This window comes from Lissotriton vulgaris, chromosome 6, assembly GCF_964263255.1.
Source record: "Lissotriton vulgaris chromosome 6, aLisVul1.2, whole genome shotgun sequence".
In the NCBI taxonomy this organism is placed as follows: Eukaryota; Metazoa; Chordata; class Amphibia; order Caudata; family Salamandridae; genus Lissotriton; species Lissotriton vulgaris.
The window spans coordinates 1,280,765,759-1,280,785,102 of NC_141694.1; the positions used below are offsets into that span (position 1 = coordinate 1,280,765,759).

Here is a 19,344-nt window from a genome sequence, read left to right on the forward strand (position 1 = left end):
CAGGAACTACTAGGGACACAGACATTCCCCATGCATCCCTATGGGAGAGCAGGCCAGCCTAACTACATGCACGCACTTTACTCTGGGACACAGAGAAAAAGTGCGCACAGACCAGAAAATCATCCACACGGATCACAGATCTCAAGCAAAAAGATTAGGGGTGAACCTGCCTTAAGGGCCAAGTCCAACAGTTGCCTTTTAAATAAAGCCCCTTTTCACACTTCACTTAGCGTGCCAGGGGTGTGCAATGGGTTTTGCAGAGGGCATTCCATCTCAACACCCATTGGTTTTTGGCACTGCCCCATACCTACAAGGCTGGGGCAGCACCAAAAACTAAGACCAGGGAATACTTAGTTATTACACACAGTGCCCCTGGGGCGCAACGGGCCTTTGCACCCGCATTGCGTGCCCCCGGGGCACTTTGATATTACAGAAGGGTCCACATACGCTTGTGCGCTTCTGTAATACTGATACTTGATGCTTCTGTAATACTGATAGCGCTGGCGCACATAAAGCTTTCAGCGCTATCTTCATAGGGCCTTCTCTAATTTGCTTGGGGGCATACCCCATGCAAATGAGGGAATTCCTGTGCCTCTGTGCTCGCTCTGTATTACAGACGTGGGCACAGAGGTAAAGAAGCTCTTACGAGGTGCACCGCTTAAACGGTGGTGCAATGTCAGTGCACCCCCTGAGAGCAGCCTTCTGGAGGGGGGAAAAGGGGTCCTATGGACCCCCCAGACATCACCTTTCAGGCAGGTGTAGTCACTGGCTGAACCCGCCTGCAAGGGGATCTCTAATCCTCTTTCAAATTGCAGGCTGGTTGCCGCCTGCACTGTGAAAACACGGAGCTGCTTCAATGCAGGCGCTCCATTTTTCACAAGAATGTGCTGCCCCTAGGGTAGTGTGAGTTTGCGGCTGCCCTGGGGACAGCGCATTCATCATAATGCAGTGCATTATCCTTCATTGCACTGGGCGCACCTTTTAAAAGGTGCGCTCAGCGAAATGAAGGAGTATACGCCGCATGTATAATGCGGCCCCAGCTCTTAGAATGACAATACAAGGCGAAATTATTAATTTCTCCTCGTGTTTCACTCTTTCCCTGTGTTCTGTATTCTGCAGCACATATAGAAAAGAGCAAATCGCCTTTCAAGATTGTTTATGTGTAGTATGGTGTCCCTTTCTGCACATAAACAATTGCCCCTGCAGCACAGGTACCCTTGCATTATTAGCGCCAGAGATAGGGGGAACGCAGGGGTGCGTCTTATTTTTGTAAATACGGAGCATCCCTGCATTTCGAAAATATCAGAACGTGGTGTTGCCGAATTTGGCGTAAGACTGCGCTCCGAATTTTTTTTGTAAATATGTCCTTGTGTTTGACTGACGCAGACAATGAAGCACAGCCAGATTAATCAGCACATGGCAGCTGAACAGACTCGAAGCCTTGTATCTTAGACTGTGACTCACAAAGACCATGGGATGTTAAGATAGTAACTTAAATGTTGAACCTCATTGAAAAGTGACATGTATATGCAAGGTGATGGGAAAGTGCCACAATGTATTTTTGCTAAAAAAAAAGAAGTGTTTTTTTGGTGACAAACGTGCAATAAAAAGTATTCCAAGAAACCAGAAAGATAAATGTGACCAGGTCGTCATCTTGTGGCCAGGTTGTTGACTATAGAGCCTGGAGGCTCAAGGTCTGAATCTGACTGAACATATAGCATGTGGTGAAGGCGCAAGCACTTGCCTTACAGTTCTACCCAGCCCTTCAATTTAGGAAAGCAGCTAGAATGTTCCCACTGTTTTGTTATTCGTTGCCTCTCATTAGCCACGCAGGCATGGAAAAGAGAACCTGCTAATGTACATACTTTTTAAAAGACCTCTACTAATCATTGCTTATATTAACATCCCCGCTCCTCATTGGAAACAAAAATCTTGACTTCAGCTCTCATGTGTTTTAAGAGCAGCGGAGTCCCTGCCCCGCAATGGACAAGGAGAGTTAATGACCTTTTCGGTCCCCTTCCCCTGCAACCTGCCCTGTTCGTGTCCCAGGTACCCAGAATGGATTGCAAAGAAATGCGCCAGGCATAAGTTGCAGGTCTTCCCTGTGTGAATGCCTGACATGCTGGAATCTGCTCCGCCATATCTCTTGGCGCACCCCATGCACAAAAACGACACAAACTAGATGCTAACAGGCCCACACATCATATTTTGAACATGCACACATCCTAGAGAACACACCAATGTGCAAATTATGTGAAGTGAACCCATTGGCTTCAATTTTCTAGGCCCCGCTTGCATTGCACTGGACACAGGGAGGTCTGCAATACCTGAATAATCCATGATAAAATAATGTGAAACAAATTAACATGAATTTCTGGTTACCTATGTTTTGAAAGTATCCAATTCCAGGTCCAGTCAAAAAACAGCTGATTGATGCTGATGCATGTTATAAAGAAACATCAGTAGCTTTCTTTTCATTCCTCATCTACAGCAGCTGCTCAACTCCCTGTTCACGCATCACACGAAGCCCGACACATCTGCAACCAGCGAGTAACACGAGATGAACTGAAAAGCAGCATATGTATTACTGATGAAATACTTAAATTGTCCAAAGTCGCTTTATCGCTCCCAAAACCTGTATGTCATCCAAAGAAGGTTTTACAAGAGCTATGGGCAAGAAACATAACATTCCCTAAAGAACCCCATGGTCAGTATTTTTAATAATGATCCAACGTTACAGATACTTCTTTTCTTTGAGTCCTGATTAACTATGGTTTGCCAAAAGAGTCAATGGTACTCATTATGAGGGGTCATGTATGAAGATCTGCGGAAACAATGTGGATCTGTTTATTTTCACCTGGGGATTTTAGAAGAAAGACGCTTCAGACTCAGACCAGGAGGCTGGACGAATAAGACCAACGACTCTGGAGGTAAACTGGGATGTCAGTGGACGCCTGGGTACCGTCAGCTGGGTTCCCCAAAGTCAAGGGGCTGAGGATGCAGGGGTGCCTTTAGACAACGTAAAATCTTTACCTGAGCCAGTCGCGGTCAGGGGGACCTATTGTGCTGAAGCTGCAGGCATCTTCGTGGGGAACAGGAGAGGTCAACCACTGATGGCTTTGAGGTGAGAATTGGGGGGGAGACTTCGCTGGACTGGTGGGCCATTCATTCTCGGACCGAAGGAGTCGGGTGCAGAGTGGGCAAGACTCGTGGATCCAGAAGGCAAGGGAGTCCTTGGTGTTGGTTTCTTTGTGGACAGGACCTCAGTCGTTAGGAGCTCCTTGTCTTTAATGAATGCAGGCAATGCTCCCAGGGTTGTGGAGGTTGCTGGGCCTGCAGGACGAGTCGCTTCTTCAAGCAGCTTTCTTGGATGGCTGCAGACAGGCCGGTAGGGCTGGGACCAAGTCAGTTGTTGTCTGAAGTCCTCACTGCTGCACGGTTCTTTGGTCCTTCTACTTCTTTAGATCACCAGGAATCTAAGGATCAAGGTTCAGGGGTGCCTCTAAATACTCAATTTAAGGGTGCAACAGGTAATGGGAGGTAGTAGCCAAAAGCTAAGTACCTTTTATGGTGACTGCACCCTTTGTAGGTCCCTAATCCTATTGGCTAAGTTATTTCCATCTAAAATGGACGATTTTCTAAGGAGGAGGTCACTTCGGCTCAGGACACCTTAGGGGTGGTCCTGGCTGGGAGGAGACACACCTCTACTGCTTACTATTTTTCCAGCTGACCTTGCTGCCAAAAGTGGGGTTTGGTCAGGGGGTGGGCATCTCCACTAGCAAGAGAGGCCTGGCTAGAATATTAAAGGGCAAGAAGCCGTTGAGGCTCACCGCCTGAATGTGGTTCCTGCTTGGGGGTAGGTGAGCAGCACCTTCACCTGATGCAGGCTTTGTTTCTGACCCACAAGAGCACAAGGCTCCCACTTCAGAGGGTAAGAAACATGTCTCAAGGTGGCAGGCTTATGCAGACCAGCCAGCTGCACACCAGAAAGTTGGTTGTTTTTCAGGGGGTATTGCTAAGATGCCCTCTGAGTGCATTTTACAATAAATCCAACACTGGCATCAGTGTGGTTTTATTATGCTGAGAAGTTTGATATCAAACGTCCTAGCATTCATGTGAGTACCAGTGGTGCCTTTTACAAGGGACTTACATGTGTACCAGAGGTGTGCCAATTGTGGAAACGAAGGTACAGTTTTGGGAAAGAACAAACGCACTGGGAACCTGATTAGCAAGGACCCAGTGCACATTCAGTCAAAGTGCATCAGAAATCAGGCAAAAAGTGGGGGCGAGCGATGCAAAAGGGGCCATTTACTACAAGTCCCTTCTAGATTATGGGGTTGCCGCAATACTCTCCGCTGAGGCTCATGCGTCTCTGCTACGCTGACGCCCACTATGGCAAGCCCTTCAGGCATACGGTGTCATTGACCCCCAGGGGAGCTATGTCATTGTCGTTACCACTTTAATGAGCTGCTTTGCTTGCTCAGTTCTGCGGGGCACTGGTTTGAGTGACCTCCACCTCTTGGGAGGTACAGCCTGTGCAGAAATAGGATTCTGCGCATTGTGACGTGCCGTTTTTCTCCACTGATCCGTGTCCTCTCACGTAAATCAGAATCCATAATATCATATCTAACATCCGCGGTGGGGGTCCTAACTAAGGAAATTGCACATGCTGAAAAGGAACTTGGTTTGGAATCCAGCAGCAACACCTCTGTTATAGACAATGGCCCCATTCCCGATTCTGTACAGAGTATACCACTAGAACCTTGTCATGCACCCCTGCAGTCTGCACCTCCAAGCCCCCCAGCTTTATTAAACCCCACTCAATTAAATAAAACCTCACAAGCGCCACTGCTCACGACTACGCGAAGACGAAGATCTCATGCTAAGTGTGTCAAAAGGAAAATCATTCATGGGAAATTTACCCACCAAGCGGCCACCACAAGGGACAATGTTTGTGACACTGTGAAAGAACTGTTCACAAAAAGACTGGAACCAGCTTTGGAAGCCATAGCAAAGGACATAGTGGACACACAAAATGAATGTGTAGCGGGCCTATTGGCTAAGTGTAAGAAAATTGATACCCTTCTCAAACAATTTGTAAATCAGAATGAGAAGGTAATTAATTCGTCACCTGCTGTACCCAATAATATATGCAGTAATATCGCAACTAAGTGTACGGGAATTCCCAGTGGGAAAACTCAGGATAAATGGGGTACTGTGGAGGGGTCCAAGTACATAAAATTGGGAGAAAATTCTACAAATCAGGCACCCAGTGAACCCCTTCACAGACCGAAATGTTTGCACCTCCCCCCAGAGTCGGCCCCCTTGGTGGCCGTCTTTACAGGGATTCCACCACTAAGGTCAAGCAACGGCGAGACAAATAAAGACTTGATGGACCTGGCTAGGGAATACTGCGCAGAGTTTAGCTCTGGAGGCACAGATATTACAAGTACGGTCATTGTGGCAAGAAGGGTTAGCTGGGTGGGGTACCATCCTAAAACTATCCCAGGGGACTGCCTTGTTGTGAATTTTAACAGCCACGATAGCGCACATAGACTGTTCTGGGATGCCTCAGCTTTGTCAAATTATGGTATCAGACCCCTCCCTCTGGGTTATTTTTATCCTCCGGGTGGGATAACAAGATCGCTGGGTAAACTCCCTGTGACTCGTCAAGTGGGGCCTTCATATGCTACCTTACACCCATTTTACCAGCAGAGCTTTAACACGGTACAACAAAGACCTGCCCGAGAGCTTTCAGATGGGGTGGGAAGTGTTTCCCTTAGTGTAGTTGACTATGTATCTCAGGATAGTCTAGGCCCACCTGTCATTAGTCTTACTAACCGTTTCTCTGCCTTGACTCCAATGGAGACGAACGATTGACTCCCTGATGCTTTAGCAGAGGACAAGGGGTGGCCTAGTTTACAGAGACCATGTTGTAAAATTCTTACCTGGAATGTTGCGGGATTAAGCGCTAAAATTTCTGATCCTATTTGGCAGGGGTTTGTTAAGCAGTATGATATACTGGCCTTCCAAGAGACCTGGGATACATCGTCCAGTTTTTCATTGGACGGTTTCCTCAGTTTCTCTACCCTAGCAGTACCGGGATTGAGAGGAAGAGCTAGAGGGGATTTGCTTACATTGTTTTCACTTAACCTGGTTGGCGTTTTCAAAAAAGTAGAACCTGCTCCTATGAATGCAATAATAATTGAATGGACCATTTCGAACTATCAAACATTTTTAATTATCAATTTTTATAATTCCAGGGAGGGCTCATCTGGGAATGAGCACCTGATTGCCTTGGCAGATTTTCTGTCAGTCTATAAACATGAATGCACTTCTGCCCCAGAGATGGTTATCCTGGGAGATTTTAATATTCACCCCTGTGAGGGGGATTGTTATTATGATGGACATGGAGGATCACCGGTCGAGGGGATCCCCCATTTTGAACATAGCAAGGAGGGTGATGCCCTTGAGAGCCTCCTTGCCAACTCAAATTTATTTGAACCAGGTTTAGGCAATGACGAGGTTAGAGTGCCCACATTTATTGGGAGGGATGCAAACACCGTCATTGATTATATTTTTGTATCACCTGGGGTGCTAGCCAAAACGCAGGAGTATAGGGTAGTGACCGCAATTTTTAGTGACCATAACCCGTTCTTATTGGCTGTGGACCTTGAGAGTTTTTTGCATGGAAGGAACTTAGGTGTGGTGGCCCCAAGAGACTTGTCAACTAGGGAGCAGGACAGGAGGGTAAAGTGGGAGAAGATTATTCCAGAAACCTTTTTTAAGACACTTGCACAGGAAACCGAGGCTAATATGGCTGTTTGCCTTGACCCCACTTCACCAGGGGCTGATGTTGTGGTTGCCTATGTAGAGATATGCGCACGGATTTCTAAGAACTTGGAATCTAGGAATGGCTCACATTGTGTGAAGGTATATAAATGGTTCGATAAAGAGTGTTCACTCTCTCATAGTGCCTTACTTAAAGCACTAAAACATAGACCCAGGGACAAGTTACTTGTGGCGAACCTTCGTAAGGAATATAAATTGGCACTTGCGAAACGCAAGAAACAAATTAAGGAAGAAGCCTGGGATAATCTGCAATCTGCAGATGTGTTGAGGGACAGCAAAAAATTTTGGGCCATTATTAACCGGTCGTTTTTCACTGAGGATAGGAAATCAGATATGGACTGTGTAATTGAAGATGAGAGTTGACTTAAGCTTTTCAAAAACATCTATGACACCGAGTTAGGGGTCTTAACTTCCTCAGACACAGTTGCACCTCGAAATACCACGTCCATTAAGTTTAACACCTCTGAAGTGGAAAAGGCGATAGAAGATACAAGCAAACATAAGGCCCCTGGTCCCGATGGGGTCCCTGCAGACCTCTACATCCTGTACCCACAATTTTGGTCCAAAATCCTAACCCATGTCTTTAATGCAATACCCACTGCAGGCTCCCCATCCTCTTGGTCAACCTCCATTATTGTTCCGATTTTCAAGAAGGGGAACAGAGGGGACCCCGCTTGCTACAGGCCAATCTCCCTGCTGGACTCTGCCGTTAAGATCTTAGCCAGAGTCATTTTACAGAGACTGGGGGATTGGCTTGAGGGGAGTGGGATCCTTTCTGATCTCCAGTACGGCTTTAGAGCACACATGGGGACTATGGATCAATGCTTAAACCTTCACTTTATTATTAGCAAGTACACAGTGGTAAAGGAGGGGCTTCTATATTTGGGTTTTATGGATCTATCTTCTGCATTTGATTTGGTTAATCGTTCTAAATTATGGCTTATTTTGTGGGATATGGGTTTGGACACTACTCTGGTTAATTTTTTTAATGATCTTCATCAGAACTTGTCGGCTTCTGTTAGGGTAACAAGGGATGGCAGGTGTACTGAGCAATTTAGATCAGGAAGAGGGGTCAGACAAGGCTGCATTCTGGCCCCTCTCCTATTCACGCTCTATATCAACTCTTTGGGTAAATCCCTAGACCTGGCCACCCTGGACGTCCCGCGTATGGGAGGGTCAGCTATTCCGGTCCTACTGTACGCAGACGATGCCGTCCTACTTGCGCGTACTTGTACGGGATTACAAAGACTGCTAGATCACTTGGACTCCTTTATGGAAGCCCTGGATTTAAAAATCAATACCTCGAAATCCCACGTAATGGTGACTGGTCTACGCAGGAAAACTATGAAGATCAAAACCTTTAGATGTAATGGAACACCAATTTCAAGGGTTCCCTTCTTTTGTTACTTAGGCGTTGTATTCGGCGAAAGGGGGAACTGGGGCTCCCAGTTGAAACTCAAGGGCAATGTGGTCGCAAGATCTACCACAGCCCTTATGAATTTCTCTAAAAGACTGGGTTCGAGACCAATGGAGGCCATGATCCGCATCTACAAATCAAAGTGCATAGCAATTGCCTCATATGGGGCCGATATTTATGTCCTAACATCAGTGATCCAAATTATAGAAAATAAGTTTATCCGATCCCTTTTGTCACTCCCACAATCATACACATATTCAATTCACTGTGAAGTCGGTTTGGGGCATATTTCTGATCACTTAAAAATGGCCCCTATGTTAAGATGGGTTAAAACCTGGCTAAATGGCGAGATCACGTTGAACCACCTGATACTCAAGGACTGTATGGCCTTGGACAGAGCGGATAGAATACCCTGGCTCGCGTATGTTAGAGCGGCATGCGTGAGGCTGGGGCGTCCGGACATGTACCTATCACCACAGGGCCTCAGGAATGAGGACGTAGGGTGGATCAAGCGTAATTTCCTCAAACTGCTGGAGTTAGAAAGGGAGGAGGTTGAACTTAGGAAATCTATGGTGAGATCAATTTATCAACTGGCAATCTCCCCAGTCATGGAACCTTATTTGAAGTACGTGACTAAACCCTACCATCGTTTCCTTTTAGTCAGATTTAGGTTCAACCTCATTCACCTTACGCTTGGCACCTATCCGAAGTGTGGGACCCTAGAAAATACCCCACCCTGCACCTGTGATAGTTTTTCTACACAGGACACGCTTCACTTAGTGATGTTCTGTGAGCACTACTTGGTGGTCCGCAAAAATTTTTTATACCCAATCCTGAAGGAACTAAAATTTGCCCAGGTGAGGCCTGCCCTCCTACATCCACAAAGGCTTGACTCTGAACAGGTCACATACAGTGTAGCCAGTTTGTTGGTAGCGGCAGCGCGTATAAACAAAATAAGACTCACCCAGATGAACACATTACCAGGATAATATTGTCCCCAAATTTTTTTTAGCATGTAATGTATTGAGGATAGTCTGGAATTGGGCTGGGTTCATTGATTTATGACATTGATTTTATTGTATTTTCTCTTTGTATCAAAGATTTTAACTGTTTTAGATTGTCCATAAAGAAACGGTAATCATGTGTATATCTGTATATTTGTATAATTTTAATATGTATAATAATGAATTTTGCATTGCTTTTATGGTTTTTATTAACCGAAATAAAGATATTTGACTGACTGTCTTAAGGCACTGAAAAAGAACAATGCTGAAACCGACATGAGTGTGCAGGGGTGACAACTGATGATGACTGCTCTCTATCACTTCCAAGGCTGTGTAAGGTGGCCATGAAGGCTTATGGTGCCAACTGCACATCCAAGATGGCCAGTGGGTAAGGAGCTTCGGCTGGGAGCTCCCAGACTAGGCTCGCCTTACTGAGAATATCCCTGAGAAAAGCCCCCCATCGTGCCACCACCACCCCTGGGGATCTGAAGGCTACAATTCTGCAATCCTCCAGGGCCACTCCAATGCTATCGCTGACAGAGATGAAGCCTACCACAGCAGCAAGCAAAATCAAGAAAGACTGTCGCCTGCGGAAACCTAGTAAGATGGCCGAATGCACGATTGAGCTGCTAAAAAGCTAGGGATCACCCTTCTGGTGTAAATCCACGGCCTTCACCTAACTTGCCAGCACTGACACTGTTACTCTGCATCCCGCTACGACTGCCTCTCACTGGCAACATTTAAAACATTTTTTTTAACTTGGATTACCTTGGAAGCAGCGACCCTTGCACATTCTTCCTGCAGGAGCTACCTTGGTGCCTGAGACGTTTTCCCCAGACAAAGCAGGAGAGAGCACGGAGATCCTGCTGCATTCTTACCCCCAAGGTATTCCCAAACAAAACGGGAGAGAGCAACGAGTTCCTGTCTGCCACCCTCTCATCCATAGGACTGGCTCTCCTGCAATCCAGCAGCCAGAAGTAAGCTTCTTCCCCTGACTAGTGGTTGGGGTCTACAGGATCTAAACTCCACCATTGAATGATTGAGGTCCATGGGACTGGGGACTGCGGTGAAAATCTTAAGCAGGAATTAAGCCTGTCTTTGTCAAGGATCAGCAGCCTGATCCATGCTTCATGACGTACTGCTGGGTCTCACTCATGCTCCCCCATTGGGAACCTCGCCTGCATCTTATCGGTAAGGATGGTATGTGCGAGGCAGCCATTTTGTCGCCATCTACTGGCCCTCTCCGCGGCCAGCTTACTTCAGCTTGGAGAGCAAAACGGGCCCCTGGTGCTGCAATACCTTGACCCCGTCCTGATTAAGGGTTTGCCACATGACTCAAAAGGGACTGTCTTTGTGCTGGCCTGGTTGGCCTGACTGGCCCCTTGTGTTACCCTATTGGTGGGGGTCTGCAGGACCTGAATTAATCCAGTTACTGTAGACTCTATTCCCTATCCCCCACTACTCTTCGTATAAACTGTTACGTGTATATATGCTTGACTCTTGATACCGCTTCATTACAAAAATATTCTTTTATATATAATCTATCACTGGTCAATAGTATGTTGTTGTTTTATATTCAGCCCTTTCCTATTTATTTGTATCTACACATATGTAACTTGTGCAACTATTATGTTCCCTTCTATGTAAAGCGTTCTGATACCTTCGGGTCAAGTTAGCACTATATAAAACTCTACAAACAAATAAAATAACTGGAGGCTTGAAGGAGCTATTACTCGAATATCTCTGGATCCAGTCTAGTGTCTTTTACTTGGAGGTCGATACAACCATTCCACTGTCAATCCAGAGCTGGGAGTGTCCCCTACTGGGCTACTCTAATACAACATGAATAAGACACTGATTACATGGAACGTTTAGGGGTTAACTAATATGCACTAAATGCTACCATGTGCACTCTTACCTGTAGCGATATAAGGGACAAGTGGCACTCCTCCTGGAGACCCACCTGTTGAAGGTTGAGGCATCGTGCCTGGGCAAAAGATGGCAAGGGCACCTATTCACAGATACATATTCTAATTATGCAACAAATGGTGGTCACGTGGATAGTGGCAGGAGTCCCCTTCTTACAAATGGAAATGCATCTCGACCCCCAGGGGGGCTATGTCATTGTGGTAAGGATACTGGATTAGTGCAAAACCGGCATAGTGAACACTTACATAGATAACAAGGGTTTTTATCCTGAGATGCTGCAATTAATAACCCCTACATACTTATGCGACTCATGTGGATGGGGGATTGGAACAGTGCGCACAACTGGATGTTGGACAAGGCCCCCCCAAGATAACGTCATAAGCCTCACTTGGAGGCCTCTCTGGTAGGGTACTGGAGAGCTTTAACTTGCTGTCCCACTGGTGACACCCTCACCAAACTGAAAGCGGCTATTCCTTTTATTCCCCTGTACATGGGGTACAAAGCATGCTGGATATGGTGTGGGGTGGATAGAGGACCTAAATGTGTGCATATCTTAACCAACATCCATTGGCTCACTCCGCACTGCTGGCCTCGTTACTTTCTGGGAAGGTTAGACCCAAAATCCTGCTGTAGAGACTCCATATGAAAGTGCTCCAGGGTGAGACATTTCGGGTGAATGTGAAAGAGTTAACAACATGCTTCTTTAGAGAAAACTTGATAGCCACTGAATGATAGGCTAATAAAGCGGTGCTAAGAGGCAAATACATAGGCTACATGCACGGAGTACAAGAGCAATTGGAGCAAGATTTCACAGATTCAGAACATACACAAATGGCCTGGGATAGCCACACTGACCAGGACCATGATGACGGCCAGCATAGAACGCGGAGCAGACCACAGATAGGAGACACCTTAGTACGACTGGAGAAATACACCTGTACCCAGAACAGACAAAGACTTTTTAGGGAAGGTGATAAAGCAGGTAAAATGTTAGCATGGCTGTTAAAAATGAACAGACCATAATCCCAAATTCATTTGTTGAGAGGGGGTGATGGAATGGTAATGATGGTCCATGACCACATTAATGCCCCTTGCACAGAATACCTGCGGGATAGTTTTGCCTGGGTGCCATTTGTGGGCAAGAAAGTTCTGGAGGAGTATCTCTGGACGGCTGCCCTGCCCAGGCTGGGCCAACAGCACCAAAAACTCCTTGAAGCCACCTAGAGTTGGAAGAGATAAAGAAAGCACTGGGTGATATGAAGCCCGGATAGACCCCGTGGACAGATGGGCTCCCGTCAATCCTATTGGAAAAATTAAAAGCAGTGGCGAGGGGAAAATGAAAGCTTAAGATCCAACAGAGCTCTCGTCTAATAGACCGCAATCAATGCTTAACACAGATCTCAAAATACTATGCTTGGATCTGTTTAACAGACTACTGCGGATGGTACAGAAACTGATACAATGACATCAAACCAGGCTCATCCCATGGAGGAACACCATGTATATTCAACAACGTCTGAATCATATCATATATATGTTGGCCTCCTCAGTGGATAGGTATGAGGTGGCAGCCCTCTATATTGAGAGGAAATTCGACACAGTGGGGTGGCTCTACATATGGTCTGTCCGATGACATATGGGATTCGGCCCCAATTTTATACACTGGTTGTGACTATTATACATGCGTCCAGTGTCGCGGGTGAGTACTGGAAATGTGATCTTAGATTCTTAGGAGTTAAAGCAAGGGACGAAGCAGGGTTGCCCGCTGCCCCTATATTCTTTGCATTGGCAGCCGAGCCACTGACATTCGTGCTGCGATAGAAACTTGGTCTGTAGGGAGTCTACCTCGACACCCTGGTTTATCTTCGAGACCCAGAATGCTTAGTTCCAATGTTGCTGGAGGGGTTAAGCAGATTCGCCTGGTGTCGGGCTGGCCCAAACAGAACAAAGTCCAAACTGTTTCACCTGGCTGAAGTGGAATGGATAGACACAATGCTCCCGCAGGGCCTAGGGTTGTACTAGGAGGGAGATGCCTTCCGATATCTCAGGATTTGGGTCACACAAAACCGAGAAACCCATTATGTTTTTAACATGGGAAAGATGGTCAGTGGAATTCTGGAAAACACTCCCATTGTCCATGATGGGGTGAATCTCTAAGATGGCCTTCCAACCACGATGTCTGTATGTGTTACAAAATGTAATGGGTTCGATCCCCATTCCGCTTTTGTGCAACTGGATAAACTGTTATGAGATTTGGTATGGGTGGGTGGATGGAGCAGGGTCATTCTAGACACTATGAAGCTCCCTTGAAGGAATGGTGGACTGGGACTTCCTGATCTTTTACTCTATTATATAGCAATGCAGCAGCAATAAATGGCTTGATCAGGACCCAACGTAGGAAAAATCTCTTCGTGCGGGCCTTACGACCTGCATATCTTGATGAGAAATGATGTCCCCATGATGGGAAATTATGTCCCTGATACCCTACTGTATCAGTTGCAGCAGATGGGTCAGGTATGGCACAGAATGGTGTTGGTGGTCCTAAAAAAAGCACCCTATGCAGAAGACCTGCCCCTGTTGACTCTGAGACCTTTCTCTGCTCTTTCAAGGGATATGTCCTATGCAGGGTGGTGGGAGGGGGGAAGCCTGATCGAGGGTGATCTCTATCTGAATAAGAAGTTCATGTCTTTTGAACAGACCCAGGAGTGCTTTAGGGTAAGTCCGGGGAAAATTATTGCTGTATGCTAGGTTGGCACACATGGCCCGCAGGCACTGGTTCTCATTCTCAGGTGAGCTGCACGAACACACAGATGATGTAGCCCATAGACATGATGGATTGTAGAAGACTGATTACACACCTCCATAGTGCACTACTGACAAACAATGGGAGGGGATACGGCGAGTGTCAGAGATAGGTGGAGAACAGACAGCGCAGATAAGCTGACCGAAGATGGATGGTGGAGAACATGCAATGAGGTCCAACTGGTATTGCCTGTCTGCATTAAGCTCACTTACTTCAATTATTTGCATTCAACTTGCATGACCCTATTGAAACTCTTTAAAATATACCACGAGAAAACCACTAGCTGCGGCAGATGTGGCCAGCCATCAGCATCCTTTTTACACATGACGTGGTCTTCTGTCCAGCTGACGGGGTTCTGGACGGGGGTGGCTGACACACTGTCCTATATAACTGGGATGACCTTGATGAAGGCAGAATAATTCTGCTTACTATGGGTGCTCTTGAGACGAGGGCTACAGAAAATGTCAGCTTGAATGCTGGTTCTCTGGGTGGTCCTGGCAAGACAACAGATTGCTATTCGCTGAAGGGCACCCGGGCGCCAGAGACCGCGGTTTCGAGGCGTGATTTATTAGAATGGGCTCTGGCAGGTGAGCAAAATATTAAATGTACCCACAGTGACAACAAGGTGATTGAGGATTTAATAACTTTGCTTGCCATGTGTTTTTGTCTTTTTTCTATGGGAAATGCTAATAAAAATCTATTTTATAAAAGCCTATAGAGTGATTGATTGTACTAAATAAAAGGGAAATACCACCTTAGGTAAAAAGGCCCAGGTCCTCAGCACCACTTTGTCTGGAAAAATGTGGTGTACGAAGGCTGAACTAACAGTGCCTGCAGCTTACTAACACAAAGTGCAGTGACTTTCGCATTGTGCAACCCTGGCAAGGTAGAATTGGGCATAGCCTCAAATGGCAGTACCATGAGGAACGTCAGAACCAAATTAGGGTCCTAGTGAGGCATTATGAAAGGTTTTGAGGAATACGTCTCAGGCCTTTTGGGAAATGGTGATTTAAAAATGGCAACTGCTCAGGCAAGCAGAAAAAGCTGAGTGGTCCAATATGAAACCCTTAAATGTGGCCAATGCAGAGTGTTGCTGGGTCAAAACAAATAACAACAAATCACAAAGATTTACCTGTAGAGGAAAATGTTAATGGTCTAATCTACACTAGGCAAGAATTTTTTGCCCGGAATAGATTCGCTAGTCAAAAGATACTGGCCACGAGGATTACATCCGTTAATTCCGTCTGCAAAACAAAACTGCTTAGATGCCACTGTTCTATCTCCACACAAGGAGTTGGATGTTGTTAACATTCAGGACTTTCTTGTGTTGCTGAAACAAAAGGTCCTCCTGCAGATTCAGCCAAATCGAATGGCAAATACTCAGAATCAAGAGATATGGGGACCATACTCTCTTGGCCCAATTCAGGGCAGTAGAAATGATTCAGGCTCGGTATGTCCTGACTTAAGAACTCAAGGCAGGAAAAGTAGACAGGGATGCATACAGGTGACCTTTGTTTAACTGTAAACAGAACGTGTCTCCTAACAACTTTGCTCATGGAAACTCCAGCAGGCAGTAGTTTTGACATTGCGTGTTCTCAGCGGTGGCAAAATGATCTACACCTCTCTGGTCGAAGATGCTTTGAACCATTGAGATAGAGATGTCATCTGTAGTCCACTAACCATCATCTGCCACACTCATCTGCTCTGGCATTCAGGGACCCTAATAGGTGACTGGTCACCAGAAAGAATACCTGCTGGCTCAGCCATCTCCAAATGATCATGGCCCAGGACCCCACCCCGCTTGGCACATGACCCAGGACCCCACCACGCCATGCTTGTTGCAGTACCACATGGCGGTCATGTTGTCTCTAAGAATATGCACCTCCCTCACTTTTAATGGTTGGTAGGAAGACTCTGAGAGCCAACCGGATTACTCAAAGCCCACAAGTCAGACTGATGTCCACTTGCCAACAATAAAGGTCCTGGTCTGTCCCTTCTGAGAATTGCTGGTGGTGTAAGACAGATTGCTTTGGTGCTGAGGCTACTGAAACCAGAGGTTCCATTGCAAGGCCTGCATGTTCCATCTGAAATACAGGACAAGAAGGATGAGCAAGGCAAAGCCCAAGAAACCTCAGAACCATCCTGAAGATACCCAGGACTGAGCCCAACACATCAGGATCATATCTTGAATGTCCCGGATTCATTGGAGTGATGGATAGGCCTTGAATTGCATCATGTCCGGTTTGCACCTCTAAAGTGAATCTTATGCACAAGATGGGACTTTGTTCCGCTGATGGTAAACCAAAGAGATATCAAGAGGACAATGGTGGTCCGCAACTGACTGTGGAGAGCCTATCTTGAAAGCCAGTAGTCAAGGCAATGGGATACTTGTAGAGCTGAGGTCACCGGCGTCACTGTGTGAAGGGTCGGAGGTGAGATCGAAAGCTAGCATGGCAAATTGAAATTGTCCTCATCCCACTGTAAACAGTAGGTAGCATCTGTGGGACTGCAGGGTGGGTATATGAAAATATGTGTCCTGAAAGTCCAAGGACACCATCTAGTCTCTTGGGTCCAGTGCAGAAAGAACCTGAGCCAGAGTGACCATTTTAAAGTTGTCCTGCAACAAAAAAGCATTCAGAGATCGATGGTCTAGGATGGGTCAGAGACCTCCATCCTTCTTGATCGGGAGACAGTAGCAAGTAGCACCGAAAGAATTCTGGGTCGGTTGATGTACTAACTTGGTTGGATGAAGCTACCCATAAGCCAGACCTCATTAGTAACCTCTGAATAAAGTATTGCTGCTGAAAACGATGGACTGGGAAAGCAACCCTAGGGAGAGGGCCATAACATGACTCTCCTTAAGTCCCTCTAATGCTGAGTCTGCCTTCTTCCTGAAACATCTTGAACCATCAAAGGGCATGTCCACCCGGGATGTTTAACCATCCCCCAAAAATCCAGCTGCATGCATCTAGGTGTGCATCCATCCTCAGTAATAAGTTGATGACTGTGACATGACACACACAGTGAGTGGTAACAAGACCAGCAAGCAACACTTACTTCGCTGAATGTTGTGTGGATCCTGAATGGTTGAACACAATTCATCCTGAGGACCTCTGGGATTGTAGTAGGCCTTTAGGGTCATTGTTGATATTGCTAAGTTAGCATGAGCTCTGCTGCCATGATGCTGCTTTTGCGCATGTTACTACATGACTTTATTTTGCAAGACTCTGTTTGTGCCTTTCACATGAGAACTATCTGCTTTCTGCGTTTCCTGCCTGTTCCTGGAGTTTAGTCTGAACACACTGCAAGGTCGATAAACAGTGCCCCTTGTTATTCTGTTCTGGTCAGTCCCTAGCACTTAGACAAAACATTCTACACAGCTGCAGATGCTGGAAACCCGTGCTTTGATATTATGAGATGGAATGTTGGTTTAACATACACTTGGAAAGGGACCTTTCCAGTGAGAAGAGCTCTGCAGTGCCTATGATGTAAAGAAAAATCTAGACACTAAGGTATGGGGTTTGCTGACAAAGCCCAGAATCTTCCTTTATATAATAAAACTTGTTCTTTCCAAGGGGACGGTTGTTAGTCCTTATAGTCCTTTAAACCACTGGCTGTATACGATGACTTCCCCTTTCATAGTCTATGGACTTGCTACAATGCTGTTTTAGGTTTATGCATTTTGCTGCTGGTAGTGGCTTGTCTACTGCATTATAGAGCACAATAGTTAAAATAAACAATAAACAATAAATTATACATTTTGAACTATAACCGTGAATCTGCCTATTCTTATTGTGCACAAGTACGAGTGAGTGAGCGAAAGGGTTTGTCTTGCTACCGTGATTCCTGAGTGAGTCGGGAGTGTTGTGTTCTGGGTTGTCTAATCATTTGTATCTTTGTGAATATGTAGGAGAATGAATGAGACACTATAGCTAGTCGGTTCTAGGATTGTGGGTACTGAGGCGGTAGGAAGGCTTAGCCCCTACACACCGAGGTCTTGTTTTCCTGCGCATAGTTGCAGGAGAAATGTTGTTGTGTCACGAGGGGTCAGTCTGTCCCTCCAGATGATAGGCAACTGACTGGAGGGATCGATCATAGTTTCATGCAAGTGTCTGTGAGAGCGTCTGTGAGTGACTCATTAATGGTACACAGGGGTTCAGTGGACGCCAGCCCTGTTTGGAAGATCCCTGTCAGTAAATCTGATTTTGTCTCAAAGGTAGGCAACTGCAAGTTGAGAGCTTCTACTTCTCTGCATACCACAACTGCGAAGGAAGCACTTTCATCCAATTGTGGAGCAGCCGGCAAGTGTAGCTCAGATGCAGTAAAGTTTCCAACCAACCCACATGCACTTGGTAGGTCCAGATAAAGCCCTTCATCAATACTGTGAGGGGAGTGCAGTTTCTCTGCTTCTTCATTGCCATCACTTTCATGGGGAACAGGGCTTCTAGCTTCTTGTAATACAGATGGCGTTGGAGAGAGTGAAAGTCTGACTCAGACACAGTAAGCTGTGCCTTACAGATTTAGGAGCGCAACATAGGTCTGGCATAGGCAACTTTGTTTTGAGGTCAGAGACCAGCATCAGCACCAGGTATGGTACACATGCCTGTGAAGTTGGCATCAGCGAAGGTAAGGAAGGGACTGGCATTGACCCTGGCCGCAGTGGAAGATGGCCGCCTGTGTTGGGATGAACACTGGGCTTGATTACAGGCCAGACTCAGAGGCCAAACTCTGCTCTGCACATAATGTATCATAAAACAATATGTTGAAATTCACGAAAAATGTCTCGATTGCGTAAAACCACTGAAATTCTCGAGTTATGGTTTGTGAAATTCACAATGCAAGTAATTTGAATATTGCTCTGTATTTGGAGCCTATCAGAATAAAGTGAGGTCTATCCAGAAACATGTACACCTGTATAGTAAGCAAACAATGATATTTTTTCTATCTATTCTAAAGACACAGAATGCATACCAGAAACGCATTTATTAGTGCTTTTAAAGAGGAATATTTGTAATTCAAGTGCAGCAGCAACACTGACTAGGCATTAGTTCTACACTCAGACTATTCTTAAATTACCTCATGAGCTTTATGTTCAGTGGCTATTATAAAAATGTTCTGAAGAGAGAATGTGAACATACAGTGCATCAAAGGATCGGCATACTCTCACCTGATTTGACGGATGTTGAGACAATGAACACAGGAGAGTAATGGAAGCTTGCTGGATTTCTTTATTGCCAGAGTGCAGGAGAACAAGCAGCGGAGGTAGGATATTCATTTCAACGAGGTCAGCCTTCGTGTCTCCTAAAGAGAAAAGCATGCAACAAGGGTGTTGGTGAAAA

The 19,344-nt window shown here is 45.9% G+C and overlaps 1 protein-coding gene across 1 annotated transcript in view; it reads right to left on the reverse strand.

Annotated features, from left to right (window-relative positions):
* The window catches only part of LOC147708779 (uncharacterized), a 566,421-nt gene that overhangs the window by 131,498 nt on the left and 415,579 nt on the right, over positions 1-19,344 (reverse strand). Inside the window, exon 9 of the mRNA XM_086927407.1 lies at positions 19,173-19,306. Within this exon, the coding sequence (XP_086783533.1) occupies positions 19,173-19,306 (134 nt within the window). The remainder of the gene's footprint in view (positions 1-19,172; positions 19,307-19,344) is intronic.